This window comes from Cyprinus carpio, chromosome A20 (genome assembly GCF_018340385.1).
Source record: "Cyprinus carpio isolate SPL01 chromosome A20, ASM1834038v1, whole genome shotgun sequence".
NCBI classification, from domain to species: Eukaryota; Metazoa; Chordata; class Actinopteri; order Cypriniformes; family Cyprinidae; genus Cyprinus; species Cyprinus carpio.
In genome coordinates this window covers 14,429,450-14,447,249 of record NC_056591.1, presented here as the reverse complement: position 1 = coordinate 14,447,249, position 17,800 = coordinate 14,429,450, and the positions used below count along the sequence as shown (strand labels likewise).

The 17,800-nt window shown below is 35.6% G+C and overlaps 3 protein-coding genes across 5 annotated transcripts; 1 reads left to right on the top strand and 2 right to left on the bottom strand.

The window, feature by feature from the left end:
* Positions 1 to 203: 203 nt before the first annotated feature.
* Positions 204 to 5,947, bottom strand: LOC109113750 (interferon regulatory factor 4-like). Its single transcript, XM_019126566.2, has 9 exons — positions 5,790 to 5,947; positions 5,457 to 5,654; positions 4,601 to 4,787; positions 4,389 to 4,474; positions 4,207 to 4,309; positions 4,014 to 4,121; positions 2,674 to 3,006; positions 1,548 to 1,660; positions 204 to 1,450 (listed from the first exon to the last, which is right to left on the bottom strand). The coding sequence occupies exons 2-9, from the start codon at positions 5,652 to 5,654 to the stop codon at positions 1,283 to 1,285; spliced, it is 1,296 nt and encodes a 431-aa protein (XP_018982111.1). The 5' UTR covers positions 5,790 to 5,947; the 3' UTR covers positions 204 to 1,282.
* Positions 5,948 to 10,349: 4,402 nt separating this feature from the next.
* Positions 10,350 to 14,062, top strand: LOC109053491 (histidine triad nucleotide-binding protein 3-like). 2 transcript variants are annotated; one of them, XM_042777726.1, is made up of 5 exons: positions 10,350 to 10,821; positions 12,587 to 12,704; positions 13,039 to 13,108; positions 13,190 to 13,305; positions 13,421 to 14,062. In XM_042777726.1, coding segments are annotated over exons 1-5 (429 nt in total). In that variant the 5' UTR covers positions 10,350 to 10,698; the 3' UTR covers positions 13,423 to 14,062. The 2 variants fall into 2 exon arrangements, with proteins under 2 accessions (XP_042633660.1, XP_042633659.1); XM_042777725.1 differs by having other exon boundaries at positions 13,185 to 13,305.
* A 1,074-nt stretch (positions 14,063 to 15,136) lies between these two features.
* On the bottom strand, positions 15,137 to 17,703 carry LOC109050454 (syntaxin-11-like). Of its 2 annotated transcripts, none has more exons than XM_042777724.1 (2): positions 17,309 to 17,703; positions 15,137 to 16,692 (listed from the first exon to the last, which is right to left on the bottom strand). In XM_042777724.1, the coding sequence occupies exon 2, from the start codon at positions 16,602 to 16,604 to the stop codon at positions 15,717 to 15,719; it is 888 nt and encodes a 295-aa protein (XP_042633658.1). In that variant the 5' UTR covers positions 16,605 to 16,692; positions 17,309 to 17,703; the 3' UTR covers positions 15,137 to 15,716. The 2 variants fall into 2 exon arrangements, with proteins under 2 accessions (XP_042633658.1, XP_042633657.1); XM_042777723.1 differs by having other exon boundaries at positions 15,137 to 16,609; positions 17,309 to 17,693.
* Between the last annotated feature and the right edge of the window lie 97 nt (positions 17,704 to 17,800).

Here is a 17,800-nt window from a genome sequence, read left to right as displayed (position 1 = left end):
TTGACCCAAAATATAGTAAAAACTTCTAATACTGTGAAATATTATGACAATTTAGTATAACTATTTTCTATTTGAATTTGTTTTTAAATTGGATTTGGTGTTGAAGAAAAATTTATTATCGTTAACCTTTGAAAAGTTTTGCTGATTAATAATTTCGATATAATTTTTGCCCTGTACAGGTCAGGAATCAAGAGCACATACACTTAGTTTTTCACTTTTTTATTAAAACCAAAGATGGCATCAATTTTTAAGGCATTTTGAACATGTCAGTAACAAAAAAAAAAAAAAAAAAAGCAAAAGTAGACCATTTTGTCAGATTTTTACACAAAAATGTTTAGAAAATAACTGCAATTCGAAAACTGAAAGGTTATCACTTTTTCCCTAAATGCTTAGCCTATATACATACTAAATTCTTTGTATTTGTACATTCTGAATCCAGCTCAATAAAATGCAGTCAGTCACAGCTAATATTCACACTTTACATTCTTTTGCTGCACACAGATTTGCATCATTCTCAGTATTAAACATGACAACAGTCTTGTATTTGTTATTGTCTGGGATGTTGTTGGTGGGATTGTGCTCAATTCTAGTGTCCCGAAAGGCTCTATGTGCACAGTAGAATTCCTACATTTACCTTTTACACTTTAGCTTACAAGACTTGTGCGATTTTTACAGTTAACCCAGGGTTAACAGCCCTGTTTAAACTTCACCTTGGGTTATTACTTAGTCCTGGGTTTTTAAGTTTGAGATTTTTCACTGTACATATTTAAAGCCTGGGTTAACATTCCTGTTTGCATATTGATTGGACAAGCATGGCACTTGGTGAACTTGTCCATCATCTGTTCATAAGCAAAGCTTTGTAACCCTGAGTTAGAAGTGGTGCTTAACCCCCTTTCAAAATTGGAAAAAGTGTGAAAGTAGCTTAACCCAAAAATGAAAAGTCTGTCATCATTTACTCAACCTCATTTCATGGTAAACCTGTATGGCTTTCTTTCTTCGGTGGAACATAAAGGCATACCATTTCAGAAATGTTGCAGTGTTTTATTTTTTGACCATGCAATGGAAGTCGGTTATTTGGTTCCCATTATTCTTCAAAACACCTTCTTTTATGTTCCGCAGAAGAAAGTAAGTCATACAGGTTTGGAATGACATGAGGGTGAGAAAATTATAACAAAATCTTTTTTGTTAATTATCCCTTTAACCGAGGATAAAAACTTGCCTTAACCCTGGGTTAAACAAGATGTTAATCCTGGATTAAGAGTGGAGTGACAAGCCGCCAAGGTCAGTTTTGAGGGCCACTGTTATGGTGATGCGTGATGACTCTGTGGTAGTCTTGGGTCGGGGAGAGGGTGTGTTCAGGGGGCAGGTGTGAAAGCTCATGGCTGCGGATGTAGTTCATGCTGCCAGGGTGGGTGAGGAAAAGAAGCTGGCGAGCAAACAGTGGCTCAACCTGTAACATGATGACAACAGCCAATAAAGATGACATGAATATAATTTATGTTATGTTCATAACTTCATCTGTATTACAAGGAACCAAACAAATGTACCTGCACTGTGAAGGTCCTTCTTGGTCTTTGAGTATCAGTGCTCTCATCCTCAAAGAATAGCAGCACTTGGGAACATGGTGCAGGACGAGTGTGCAAGGCGTAGCTCTGCAACTCTGTAGAAGATACAGAGGAAGACACATTTTAATCGGTGGGGAAGTCGTGGCCTAGTGGCCATAAATGGCTGCCCACTGCTCCGGGTGTGTGTTCACTGCTGTGTGTGTGCACTTTGGATGGGTTAAAAGCAGAGCACGAATTCTGAGTATGGGTCACCATACTTGGCTGTTTGTCACGTCACTTTCACTTTCAGAAATACATCAGATTTTTGTTTTATGTTTTTGAAAGATCTTACAGGATTTCAAAAGTACAGCATTTATTTAAAATAGAAAACATTTGCAATATTATGAATGTCTTAAATATCTTTTTTGTTCATTTAATGCATCCTTGCTAAATAAAAGCGTCAATTTCGTAAAAAAAAAAAAAAAAAAAAAAAAAAAATTGTACCGACCCCAAACTTTTATACGTCTGCATAAAATGTGGTAGATTATTCAGATTAATGATCAACATCATTGAACATGTTTCTCAAGCCATTGGGTAAAGTTTATGATCTCATCTCTTTCTGTAAGACAAACATTTTTTTCTCTCATTTTCTATTTGCTTTCCACACTATGAGCTTTAGGTCTAATGTGGCACATGTAAATTCTGTGGTATTTGAGTTGCATTCATCATATGCTGGAAAGTTCTGTGAGAATCAAAACAATCAGTGAATCTGACAGAAGGTGGGCGTGAGTGAGTTGTAACTCTAAGATGACTGACTTGTGACTGTCACTGAAAATCAACCCACAGATAATGTGACACACTATTTACTGTAAAAGCTTTTTGATGTGTGTGTTTACTGTAAAAATGTGTATCTTTGGAGATGTCAAATATGAGGTACACAAACAGAATAGATAGACATAAAGATTTACAATAAATGTCTCTCAGTGCTTACTGAAATTGATGAGTGATGAAGTAACCTTTCTGTTTTTTTCTTGTTTTCCAATTAATGACATCAGATCATGTGTCTGTCAAAATCTTAGTGTTATTTATCTGAAATGCCTTACACATGAATATGTTACTATGCACTAACCTGTTATGAACAGATGAGTGTCCAGCAGTTTGCAGTTCTGTTCTCTCTCCAGCTTGTTGGGCTTGTCGGTAGGTGGTGCGTGAGCTCCCTCCCAGTACACCCTGCAGGGGCATCGGCGGCGGGCGTAGAGCCCATCAGGGGCCATCCAGAGTATAACGCCTCGCTCCAGAGATGCACCTTCAGCATGAGGGAGTTCAACCAGTTCTGGGGCCCCAGGTGAAGCGTAGGCCTGTTCCTCTCTGCTAGGGCCCAGCTGACAGCCCTCTGGACTACTCACTGTTACCTCTCGCACCAGAGTGTCCCGGTAAAACACCACCACATGTAAGCGGTAATCTAACCGAGAAGAAGATCAAATGAAATGAACACTTAGATTACCTGCCATCATCTAACGCTCAGTTCAAATCTTTCTAAACATAATTAAATAAAGCAATGGTCACTCCAGACTTTGAACACACAGAATTTCTACAGACACTTTAACGGTTGTAATTTGGTGTCATACTGTGTCATACATTCGTCTTTTTAAAAATCATAATTCAACATATATCAACAATTTTAAAATATGCAGTCTGCTCCACATGTAAAGTTCTTTTAATTCAGATAAGAGGACACACCGTGATGTATCATTCTTCTATTGGTCACATGTCTTCACGTGATATAAATTCGCAGGTCAGAGTTCACCAAACTTATACTTTGGGATGCAGCAGAATTCACATGAGCTTGCATTTTTGACTTTTTTTTTTTTTCTTTTTTATTAAAATGTCATGAATCTTCTTGTGAAATGACAAACTTCTCTCTGGGGATGTATGCTGGACTTTTCCAACCTTTAGTTCACATTCTGCCTCCATCCAGTCAACAACTGATGGATAGAACAAAGTCCCTGTTCTACATTTCTGATTATTTATTTGGATGTGCGTCACAATATGGAAGAATAGATCAGTCACTACTTCTGTTGCACCGTGACTTTAAATCTTTAGCTGTAATTATTAGTCAAATTATCAAATTTTTCTTTCTGTACTTCATAGTATTGTGATTCCTAAATTAACTTGTATTTCAAATAAATGATTTTTGTTTTCAGCATTTCGTTTTTTATTCATTTAAACAAAATAGTAAAGAATTTTAACATCACCTCTTCACATAAAAATAATTATCAGCTTTTTGTTATTGACAGAATTTTATTTTGACAATAGGGAATACTGTACCACATATTTTCTTTTCAATCTGATCACTGAAATCATCCAGATGACCCTTTAAAATCATTATCAGAAATATCAATACTTAAAGATCAATCCACCCATCCCTAATGAGCCTGTCACTGTCTCTGTGTGTTTATGATTATGTACCTGAGAGGGCCATGGCCTCAGCAGATCTCATGCTTGTGTCCAGGGTGAAGGGTGACAGTTGTGGATCAGATGCATTGCAACTGTAGAAAGAGCCACTGAACTGGTACCCTGCACATACAGGAATATGTCAATGCAGCTGCATGCTACCTGAACTTACAGTAGTTGTACTTGCTCTCTCAAACACACAAAGTACCAGGGTCCCAGCGTGAAGTGTAGGGGCTCTGGCTGTAAGAGATCTCAGATAGGGTGGAATAATCCCTCCATCCTCTGTCTGCTGGAGAAAGATAGTTGCACACCTGTAATGACAAGCACATAATAGTGATCTGAAGTGCAAAGATAGGAACACCCAAAGCAAAGATGATGTTTGATTCTAACCTGAGTTGGTGCTGGTGGATAAGGTGGGTGTATTGGATAACTGGGTGAGCTTGAATTGGACTGTGAATCTTCAAGAGATCTGGATCCTGCAACATTTAAATATTAAATATTTGCTATTTATTAGATTACTAAAGAAGTATTTATAAGACAAATGGCAGCAAACAGCTGTTGTACTCTGTTTGATGTCATCTGATGTTTTTCTCCTCCCTTGCCTTTTTTGGATCCTTCCGGAACAATCTTATACACTTTATAGGGGTCTGATATGTCAAGCTGACTGCGCTCCACAAGCTCCTCAAAGTCATTGCTCTTGTTAAGAGCACATCGAAGACGGGTTTTCCAAGTTGGTGGGTCTGGTTTGTCGATACCCTCCCGGTACTTGCCTTTGAATAGTGCCCAAGCCTGCAGAAAAGGGAGCAAACCAAGAGGCCAACAAATCAGTCAATAAAACATAAGGATGTCCATAAAAATGAGAAATATTTAAAGAAATCTAGTTTAAAATACATGTGGCAAGTAGTGTGACCATTGTCCTTCCTTCCACCTTGAAAACACAACCTAATTGTTGCTTTCAGAAAAGTTTTCAAACATATTTTAGAGATTTTTTTTTTTAATAAAAACTGAATTTTTGATTCTTGCATATCAAGTTTGACATGAAAGGAAAAAAAACGTGCTTTCTCATATAAAGGGCTGTATATGTTATTATGCAAACACTGCACTACTGTATGATTTCAGCCATTTAAGACATTTTAATTCCAAACAGTTACACCACCTTGACAGATTTAAGCACCACAAAAAAAAAAAAAAAAAAAATATAATATATATATATTATATATATATATATAATATATATATAATATATATATAAACAATTTAAATTTAAATATGGCAAAAACATGTGCTGTCTAAGAACTGCACTTGAATGTATTTTATAACACAACTGAACGTCACGTACATAAACCATGTACCGAAATATGAAAAAGGCCTATGAGTAAGATCACATGGGAAAAATAATGCTTTACCGACGCTGCATGAGACTGTTTCTTTTCCCCTCAGCGTTCATCCTGACTGTACCTTGAAGAGCGCAGCATCCTCATCCCTGTTGTAGTCCTGTTTGCCCGCGTGCTTCCACGGAATCCGAAAGATACTCTTCTCCTCGTTCTCCCACACGAGTCCAGGGTATTTTCCGGTGTCCACCTGCTCTATCAGCCACTGACGCAACTTTCCGTTACCGGAGCCCCCCGCCATCGAACGCTCTTCATCTGAACACATCTGAAAACAGAAACGTATGTCATTCAGATTTTTTCATTACCAAATTAAATGTAAAAACCAATATCGTTAAAGCTAGTAGTTAAACAAATAACTCAAAATTCAGGGAAGTCTGAATTGAAAAAGACATATGCCTACTGCAGAAAGTACAGGAGCGCGTGCTGCCCTCTTTCAGAGCTTTCGAGTTTTGAAATGTGTCACTAACGTAGTTCAACTTTCGACCGCGACTCTTCTTCAATCGTTTGCATTGACAGGGGCGGAGCGTTCGCCACAGACGCTCACAGGATTCCAAGCACCTGCAGCGCGCGTGAGATGTGACGGACGTCCCGTAAGCACGCGGGGGCTGTTGATATTGAACCCACGCGCGCTGAAGTGGGACTTTTGGAGTTAAATAAAATCATTTTAATTTCTTTGAATTCCTTGACGTTGAAATGTCAGCTGTTTGTTTAGTGTAATGTGTGTGTTCAAATCTTTGGCTAGAACTGATCAGCCATTCAACTACAGAAACGGTAAAAATATTAATAATAAATAGTACTGATTTGGCTTAGCCCTCACGTAAACAATGTTATTACCGTTCTTTTAAACAAAACATTTTTAGATTTAGCCTACATTTTAATCTATTGTGTGCCCCATATACACATTAGGCCTACCACAAACTAACATCACATATTGCTTTTTTATAACCTTGACATGATTTGCCCCAGAAGGTTTTTGCGTGCCTCTCTACTCCATTTAACGTGCATATCTAGTGTTTCAGCTGTGTATTTTCCCGTTATTATACAGCTTCAAACTATGTTAACTATTGGTGTCTCAATGGCATTCCTCAGTAAGGCTGATCTGTGTCTATTTGCAGCCAACAGAGGGCAGTAAATGCCCATCCCTTCTTGAAAAAGACAGCCAGCAACCACTACATTGCAGTAGAATTTTAAAATGAAGAATTTTCATCCTACTTAACACATTTTCATTCAGTGATATTGGGAGACCATGGTTGGATGGGTTAATTTCTGGTTCATAATTTACACTGTCATAATACTACCACAAATTGTAACATATATAAAAGTTTGCCCTCTGATTTTCCTTGAGTCTATCAAGATATTAAAATTAATCGAAAAAATCGAGGTAAGGGAACTTGTAAACTTTCTTTGCCAAAAGAAAAAAATAACTATTTGCTAAATAATCATAATTGAAATGAAATAATGTTGAAGAAATATATATGAATATTATTTTAGGCTATCAATCATGGGAACCGGTTAAATTCTCATGTAAGACAAGCAAGACTGTGATAAATTGTTACACGGCAGACAAAATAATTTTTTATCATGTATTCATCATCTATTTTGGCTACTTTTCAAAAGACTTAATTATTATTATTATTATTATTACTACTACTACTACTACCCTTGTCACAGATCCAGACATTTCAATAATGAGAATTCAGTATCTAAAATATGAGTTATTACATGTTTTAAAATATAATTCAAAATAATAATAAATAATTTTAATTGGCCTATTTGTTAGATGAAAAAAAATTACCCCTCATAATGTTTTAGCAAAATAGCAAGTTAAATATGGTATTGTTACATATTTAGATATAAGTTAAGCATGTGCAGGATGATGATGCATCAGCCAATGTATTATGAGGAAATAAATATACATTTGCTAATTTAGTTGTTATTGCACAAAATGTCAAATATTAATTGAGGGGTAAGATGGCCCCTATTGGGGAAGCTGTCACCCCACCTGAGGTCACTTTATCAAGTGTTATTAATGTTTAATTGATACAAATGTATAAATGAATTAATGTAAAATACCTAAATCATAATTCAAATTTTATTTTGACAGTTTAGCGAATATGTTTGAAATGCACATCTAATTCATGGAAATATTAAATAATAATAGCATTATGTTAAATAATAAGCCCACTAATTGCAATAAGTAGGTACAAAAACACTAACAACATACTACTTGGGTACTTAAGTGCCAGTTCTGGTCTAATTTGATCTTTTTCCTTTCAAATAAAAACTATCATTTTATTGTGCGTCAAGAAACTTGTATTTGAACATAGTTAGTAGTAGGTGGATTAAATAATCTTAAACTGTTTTTTCAAGAATTTACTTTGTATGAGTTAAAGAGGTTGCTTGTGGGAGTCAAACATACTTCTCAGGCAAGAATGACATATGCTATGAGATGATAAAGCACCTATCACATTTATCATTAAGTATGATTTTAAGACTTTTTAACAAAATATGGGAGACAGGGAATTTGCCAGCAGATTAGAAGCATGGGGTCATAGTGCCAATAGCCAAACCAGGAAAAAACCATTCTCAGTAGACCTATTGATCTGACATCAAATTTATGCAAACTTATAGAACTGATGGTTATGAACAGCTTGACTTATGTGATTGAAAGTAGAGGCATTTTTCAGCATATCAAAGTGGATTTAGAAAAGGGAGAAATACGATGGATTCAATCTTGTTTTTGGAAGATGAAATTCAAAAATCTCAGATTATTAAAGAGGTGCTTGTGGGAGTCTTTTTTGATGTAGAAAAAGCTTACGATATGTTGTGGAAAGAGGGGCTTTTAATAAAATTTGAAAGCTTGAGAATTGATGGAAAAAATATTACTGGATTCTGAGTTTCTTGTTTGGAAGAACAATTCAAGTAAGAGTAGGGACTGCTTTTTCTCAGATTTCTCAGATTTCCCAGTTGAGAATGGAACTCCCCAGGGACGTTTGAGCAGTCCTATTCTTTTTAATTTAATGATAAATGACATCTTTCATAACGTTGATACTGGAATAGGAAGATCATTGTATGCGGATGATGGCACACTATGGAAAAGGTGGTGCAATGTTTTATATGTAGAAAATAAAAAGCAAAAAACAGTGAATGAGGTGGAGAATTTGGCGAATAGTTGGGGTTTTCAGTTTTCTGTGCTGATATGCTTTTTGAAAAAAAAAAATAATCCAAGCTTGAATGTCAAAATGTATGCTTGTCAGCTGGAACGAGTTAATGTAGTAAGATTTTTGGGTATGTGGATTGACTCTAAATTAAATTTTAGAATTCATATTCAGAAACTGATAGAAAAATGCAAAAAAGGAATAAATGTCTTAAGATGCTTGTCAGGAGCTGAGTGGGGGGGCAAGCTGTCAGTCACTGAAAATTAGTTATTGTGCTGTGATTAAGTCAAACATAGATTATGGTAGTGTAGTCGACAGTTCTGCGAACAAAACCTTACTTAAAAAGATAAAAGTAATATGAAATCAAGCTTTGCGGATTTGCTGTGGTGCATTTAGATCTTCTCCGGTGGCTTCATTACAAGTTGAAATGGGAGAATTGCCTCTAGAACAGTGTAGGTTTCAGCTGAGATTAAGGTACTGGTATGGTGTAAAGGGAAATCTGGAAAACCATCCAGTTAGACTTCTTCTGAAAGACTGTTGGGAATATGAATACAAAGAAATAACAAGCTTTGGTTGGGTAGTAAGGAAGGAGGCAAACAGCTTGGAGATGAAAGACCATGAAATTGCTATTCCAGCAATCCCCTCTTGGTTGTTCCCTATGCCACTAACAGAGTTACAAATTCACAAAGTAATAAAAAAACCGGAGATGAACTTGCCATCTGAAGTAGTAGTTCAATGATATATAATTCAAGAGTATTATTCTGTGTTACAGGTATTTTCTAAGGAGCCAGAGTCTGGAAGAACAGCAGCAGCAGCAATATATATTCCTACTTTTAAAATAAAAATGGCAAAAAGATTATCAGATCATGTGTCAGTTTTTACTACTGAATTATTAGCTATCATAGCGCTACTGTGGATTGAAGAAGTTCAACCAGAAAGAACTGTGATATGTACTGACTCAGTGGCTGCGCTCACTAGTCTACGAAGTGGGAAATCTGAAGTATTACAAAGTTTGTTCAGAATAAGGCAGTTAAGGATTGAGGTAACATTCCTTTTGGGTGTCTGAACATGTGGGTGTGAATGGAAATGAGGAAGTAGACTTGCTAGCAAAGAAAGCGTTAAATCATCCACAAATAGAAATTAAGTTAGCTTTAAGTAAAGCTGAATTCAAGAGAGTGATTTCATTAGAAGTAAGTAAGAAATGGCAAAAGTTATGGAATAGTGGGTCTAAAGGAAGACATCTATTCCAGATTCAGGAGAGTGTTGGAAAGGAGAGGAAAAGATATGGAAATAGGAAGAAAGATGTCATCTTTTCAAGACTGAGAAGTGGACATACAGCATTGATTTATAAGAAAGGTAAGCATGAATCAGGAAAGTGTGACAAATGTGGAGAGTTAGAAACAGTAAAGCATATTCTTTTAGAATGTTCTGCATATGAAAGGGAGAGATTTCAATTAATTCAAGAATTAGGATGGCTGGGAGTTGATATTTCTTTAAATGTATTGTTATGAAATGGGTCAAGGCAATCAAGAGTGTGTGAAATATTGTTTAAATACCTGAAAAACACAGGAACAATAGGTAGAATCTTGGTGTGTGTTTTTTTATTCGTTGTTCGTAATTCATTTATTTATTTATTTATTTTGGTTTGTTTCTTTCTTCCAAATCTATGCACACTCCAGATCAGTAGGTGGCGGCAATGCGCCTTTCTCGCTGGTTTGCCAAACCGCCATAAAACACTAGAAGAAGACCCTAGTGACGTAATGTAGAGAAAATGGCAGCGGCCTCAACAGAGGAAGGTAGTTTACATATGTTTGTTTACTTTAATAATTTGTTATTACCACTGTAACCTTGAGCGTTCTATTTGTTATAAAACAGCTGATTTATTGATATAGTGTTTAATTCTTTTATTATTTTCATCAACGGCAAAGAGAAACCCGGCGTTATTATAAGCGGTCATAGACGCGAATAATTTCCTAGGACAGACTCTCATCAGTTGTTTTAGTAATTCCGGTAATTCTGGGGGCTTTAAATGTGATCACATGATCTCATGTAATTGCGTTAAATTAAACGTTGCGTTAAACCGTTTCAACGCGGAAGAACAGATGACATCATCAGAGGGAACTTCGGGGATTTTTCCCGAACACTGTCAGGATGGCTGGAGAAAAGTGTGACTCTGATCATAATCACGATTCTTCTGACGACTGCGTGAAAGAAACGTGTATTTTCTGTAGAATCGCAAACAGAGACGATCCATCCACTGAGATATTGGCGGAAGTAAGTTATCTTTATCGACTTCGTTTCTTGTCTGGGTGGCTTAACTGCTTCAAATGTGAACCAGATTAGCGAATGCGCCCCTCTTTCTCAATATAACATTATAAAACTGGGTCTATATATTTGACAGTTCTTCAAGAGTTCTTTGTAGTCATCATCCGATGGAGGAAGAAAGATGAATTGGGAATGAAATATGATAAACAGGAGTGGTTCCGTGAAATGAAATGCTTCGGGAACTTACTCTGATAGAGGACAAACTGTTCTCCTTGTATTTACTTTTATATTGACATTGTTTACTGAATCATTTAGAGGTTTTCATTCAAATGGCTTATAAAGTAGCCAAAGCGGCAGTGTAGCTTTACTTTTACGTTCCGCTTCTGGAATAACATTATTAGTGTTGTCCAGCGAAAACTGTGACCAGGGGTCGCTGTTCAGCGCAAGCGCGCTCTCGTCAGATCAGAAACCGTCAATTGGACAGGCTAGATACTGTCACGAGCATCTAAATGCTTATGTAGAAAAGTAAACATTAATGCTGCTGCTGTTGTCTAACATGTTAATAATAATTTCGTTATGAGTTTTAGCGCTTGTTATGTACAGGGGTCTCCAACCCTGCTCCTGGAGAGCTACTGTACTGCAGATTTCAGCTCCAACCCCAATCACACCTGAAGCAGCTAATCAAGGTGTTCAGGGCTACTTCATAATTACAGACAGGTGTGCTGGAGCAGGGTTGGAACTGAAGTCTGCAGGATGGTAGCTCTCCAGGAGCAGGGCTGGAGATCCCTGATATTCTGATTATCTGATAAATGTAGGTCTTATCTTCTTTCTTATTACTGTTCACTGTAGTTACCCAATAACGTTGGAGATCCTATAGTTTGCTCCTTACAAATGCATATACACGGTCACTGAAGCTGACAAGTAAAAATTCATTAAAATGCTTTTATAGGACAGGAGGTTGAGCTTTGACAAAAAAAAAAAAAAAAAAAAAAAGATAAATGCTGTTAACTAATACAGTGACTATTATCAAATATGATAACGTTAATATAGTCATTTAATATTTATTATAAAATAGTTTGTTGAGGTTTTCAACTCTAATGGCCAAGTTGCATGAAACTGCTAGCTTCTCTTAAAATAATTTTTGAGTCATATCTTCTGCTGTGATCTCAGGAGGGTGTGGTCATTTTTGATAGTCATTTCACCCTCACAAGTCATTTCTTATTGGCTAAATTATACTATTATACATACATTTATTTATTTAACACATACTTTTTACATTTCAAATTTGCACATATCATACCTGTACATACATAATTGTCTATATTATATATTGTGTTTTTGCTATTTTGTACATTGCCTATTTTGTATATTATTCTTTTTATTATCTGCGTCCTGTCTTGTCAGTGTCATTCTGTTGCACTGTGGAGCTTCTGTCACTAAAACAAATTCTTCGTATGTGTAAACATACCTGGCAATAAAGCTCATTCTGATTCTGATTCTAAAGAGATGTTACTCATCCAGTATGTCCCCTTTAGAAATACAGTAGGGTCCAAGGTCTGTACATATACGCAGTAGTGTGCATGTTAACAAAATAAACACACAAAGTCATTTACTCTGAACTGTTACAAATTTACAAGGTTTCCCCTGTTTTCTGTAACATAAATATACAATAATAATCAATGCTTTTATAAGACAATTACATATTTAGTATTTTATACTATAAATGTCAAGGTAAATAAAAATGTAATGTGATTTTATTTTTTATTTTTTACAGGATGAGGACATTGTTTGTTTCAAGGACATTGATCCAGGTGCACCTCATCACTACCTGGTTATACCAAAGAAACATATCCATAGCTGTTTGTCACTCCAAGCAGATGATATAAATCTAGGTAAGATGATGTGCATTTGATTATTAAATTGTGTATCTCTGTTCTGTGAATGGCTTTTGTATTACTAGCCAGCAGAAGGTAGTAGCACAGAGAAATTAAGTATTGAGCCTTGGTTTATTTAGCTTATTATTAGACTGACTATATATTGATTATAGTGATAATATTAACAGACAATACAATTACAGTTAACAAACAATACCATACTGATGACTGAGTGAATGTTTTAATTGACTGATTTTGTAGACAACATTTATTTTTATAAGAAACAATATTCACGTTCAGTGATTAAATGGGATTTTTATATTTTGAATCTAAATGTGATTGTCCTGAGCAGTGAAGAAGATGGCAGATATGGGAAGAGATGTACTGAAAGCCAAGAATGTCACAAATTTGAAAGACATCAGGTTTGAAGACAACACTACTATCATATTAATCAAGCATTTTTTTTGAAGCAGTTATGAGAATATGTCTGTATTTCAGTCTAGGTTTCCATGTGCCTCCTTATATCACTGTTCCACACCTGCACCTCCATGTTCTAGCACCTTTCAGTCAATCGTTTGGATGGTCAAGGTGCAAGTATACAGCCATCTGGTACCTCACTGTGAGTAATCTGAAGACTTTTCAGGCATTTCTTTGATTACACTTGGTTGTATAAGAATTTAAAGTTTTAAAATTGAATCATTATTTCTCTTTTGTGTGTGTGTGTTGTCTTAAAGGAGGAGATGCTGCTTAAGAAACTGAGGAAGAATAAAAAAGAAAACAATGGACATGTAACAATTGCATGCTGCCATGTGTAGCTATGTGAGCCTTGTTACTGAACAAAAAACTTGAAATCACAAGGCACTTTAGTGAAGATCAGTGGTCATTGATTCTTTTCATTTTCATATTTTTATATTTTTATATAATGCTAAAGTATTTTAAAAACTTGGATGGTGTCCTTAGAACTGTAAATTACTATTTATAACTAAAGAGTAATCTAAACAATAATGTCTAATGTTATTAAATGGATGGAAATGTTGATTTTTGTATGATTGATTATGTTAGTACACATTTTACATGCTATATTGTGAAAGATTTATACAGTGAGCCATGTTTTCTTCAGTGTTCATGGTCATGTTCTTTAGATATTGACCAGAGGGCCACATCCTGTCTTAAGTGTGCAGTTCTTGGCGTGAGTAAGCTGCTAGGTGACTCTAAGTCAAGGTAAATGTGCCAAAGCACTACACATGCCAGAAATTAAGAAATACTGTAAAAGGTTAATGGAGAAAGGTTAAACAGACTTGCAGTACAATCATCGAAACATAGTAGCATGGATCAAGTAAGTTCTTTTTTTTTTTTTTTTTTTTTTTTTTAATTTATAGAAATTTAAAAAAAAACTTGACCCTCCAACACTAACATTTTCTGTTCATTTTCTATTCTATCTACTTTTTATTTATTATTTTAAAAAATGAATAGCTTGATCCTCTAACACCAGCTCTCTCTGTTCTATTTCTATTCTATCTATGCTTTCCTTTTGTTTTATATTTATGTAATTTTATTTTTTTTAATAAAAAAAAAACTTGTTACATGTGCTGCAGTAGACCATCCGGGACCTGTTAACGGCACTTACATATTGTTGCACTTCTGTTGGTTTGATTGCTTCTATTGTCCTCATTTGTAAGTCGCTTTGGATAAAAGCGTCTGCTAAATTATTAAATGCAAATGTAAATAAAAGATTGTTTTCCATAAACAGTAGATCACATCTGTGGCATGTATGGTATTTTTCAGGAACAAGGAAACATTTCTCATGTGATATTTTAAATCAAAATAGTTTTAAAATCTATGTGTAAATTATATATATATATATTAACTATATATATATATAAAAGTTATATTATAGCTATATAATGTAATAGTCAAAAGTCATATATATATTAACTATATAATATATAATATAGTCAAATATATAATATAAAAGTTATATTATAGCTATATAATGTAATAGTCAAAAGTCCAGGCAAAGTAAAATTTATAGTTCAACAATTTGACAAGGCAATCATGTCAACACATTTAGCTTAAATTACTGAAAAACCCTAGACTGTTATTTTCTGTTTCCTCATTCTAGCTAAGGCAGGCTAAAACGAGTGAAAATGTTTCCTTCATGGTCTCTCAGTAATTACCCTGTTGTTTCATATGTAAGAAAGTCCCTGTGTGTACAAAAACATGAAAAAGTTGTTGATGACAATCCACCTAACCCATAAACCAATAAAGAATAAACAAAAGTATTAAAAATTAAAAATAATTAATTAAAGACTTGTATTGTTGGTCTACCTATTAACAAGAATATTTTCTGATAATCCAGTATACTAATTCCATTTAAAATACCGTTAAGACCCAAACATGCAATTCATTTAATAATAAAGACAAAGCTAGTAAGAATTATATAAGATCTTTTATTTAGCTGTTTTTTTTTTTTTTAATAAACATTGCTTCAGAAAAACTGATTGAAAAAAAAAGTGATCAACTTTCACTAAAAATATGGCAAAACATGGCAAATGCTTCATATTCCGGATTATTTAATCTAAAAGGGTCTAGAAAGTGCATATTCAACCACATTAGAATGATGAAAGATATTATGTAAATTATGTAAATAAATTATAGCCTATGCATATCTTGCAATACTACACAATTTCTACACAAAAGCTCATTTGCTTTCATCTTAACTGTGACTGGGTTTCAATGTCATTTCCAGTATTTCCAGTATATGTTTACAGGTATCAAACTGCAAATGAAAAGGCATTTTTATGATGGCAGATAGGAAGGACTATGTGTTTTGAAGTTGTGAAGACACAGATGGGTTATTGTTCACGTCAGTAGTATCAGGTTCAATGATTGCTGAGAGAGCTTAAGTTTTGAAAAACTATGGTCCTTTTCCCAACATATCTCTGGCTTCCCATTTTTAAAATGATAACTGAAAAAAGTCAGTAGATAAATCAGCAATCCAATGTGCAAGTCCTCACTGTTTACAGTCAGTCAGTGTTTAGCGCATGGAAAGCATCCACAGAACATTTTCTTGAATGGGTTGTTATTGTCATGTCTCTTGGCCTGTCCCAGTTTGATAAGGACTTCACCAAGCATGGCATCGGTTTTCTGAACATTGTTTAAGATGTAGTCTGTCATGGGTCCTTGTTCCTCTACAAGCATAGCCACATCCAGGAACACTTCATGAAGGCTCTTGAGTCGGCTTTCTAAATCCAGCAGGTCGCGATGTCGGCTCTCAATCTGGTTGAGTGCAGAACGAGCCGTTTTCCCTTCTGACATGATGTTATCAGTGAAGATGTTCCACTGACCATTCTCCAGCATCTCCTCAATCTGGTCACCTGTCACCTCTCGGCCCACAATCTCCATTTGCCTTTGAATATGACGCTTGCACAAATCTTTGTGATCCATCTCAGCGTCATTGTACTCTGTCATTGCGTCTCGGAAGTTGTTGCTTAGGGTAGTGTACTGTGTTCGGGCGATTCTCGCCACAGCTGAGTTGATGCCATGCTCCTCTTCGATCTCTTTGGTGTGGGCATCCATTTTTTGTAGACGTGTCAGAACATCCTGTCCACGTGTCTTTATGTCACCTACGATGACATTGGCATCCTGCTTTACATGAGTTGTACGAGTCGGTTGACTAAGTATACGTGTATTTTGATCCCTGAGACGCTTCACCTCGAGGCGGATGAGCTGAATCTCACGCCTAGTGTCCTGAGCCTCATCGAGCACAGACTCCATCTCATCACTGTTGTCAAAAATGACAGCCTGCTGTCTGAAATCCTCCTCCAGATCAACATTGCTGAAAGAGTCGGATTCCAGCTCCTCTAGATGGCTGTTAGACTCTGAAATGGTCTGAAGATGATCTAGTCTGTCCCTCATGATTGCTAGAGGGGAGAATGAATGGAAAAGGACACTCAGTGCCACCAGACGTGATGGGTAATATGTGATCTGGTGTAGGCTAAACAATCTAAAAAAATAAATAGCAAAATGATAACGTTCATATGTATCCCTCATATAGTCCTTGTTTTCCAGAATAAAATCATTTTCATTCCTTGTGTACCTTCTGAAACTGACTGTAAAAGGGGGAGATAATATTTCCTTATCAACACTGAAAAAGTCACACATCTAACAAGTTTATCTGTGAAACTATTTCTGACTGGCGTCACTCACCAAACAAGTTTGAATGGATTGAATTGATAGTTCAGCTTTTGTTTCTTTACAAATGCTGTTCTCTTCAATTGTTTTACAACGAAATGTATAAATAAGATACCTAAATATATCCAACTTTATTTGAGCCACTAAAGCTTTACAATTTACAAATGTGTAGACCTGTCTCTTCTAACACCTAAAAAAATCAAAGTTTCTCAAACCAGCATTTTACTATTTGTTTCATTATAAAACAATGTTGTATAGGCTACATTTTCAAGCATTTTACATTTTTATACTGACAACATTCTAATCATAGGCTATATTCATTGCAGGAATAATTATCCACAAATCCGTAAAACATTAGTGATGAGCTAAAAAAAAAAGATGAAAAGAAAGAAATAAACTCATTGTCATTCACTACAAAAGTGCATTACCTTTTGTTTTGTTCAAAATTATGAGCACTTCTGTCGATGTGTCATCTCAAGACTGCAGCTCCATCCTCACTGCACTGCAGCTGTCATTTAATGGGTGGGGGAAAGGAATGCGCGTTCCAGGTTCCAGGGCGTAACTTTGACGCCAAACCTGTTCGCTGAATAGAATGTCAGACGTGTGTCTCAGTAACTCTTGACATAATCTCTGTTTTGCGAAATGGGACCAAGTACGATTTCATCTTCATGTCTTCCATGTCATGTTATGCATTTAATACAAATTTGTGCAATACTGTGGTAGTCTGAGTGGGACCCTGGCATGCAAAAATGTTTACAAAGTCAAGGATTCCAAAGTTAATCAGCACGAGACTTTAAATGTACATCCAATAACGGTGACAAAAATGTAACAGTTTGGTTTATTTACAATAAAAACAGAACATTGAGTGCACGTGCTGTTCATCGCCTCTGAAGTGTCGCATCTCTGTGCTTCCCCCTACC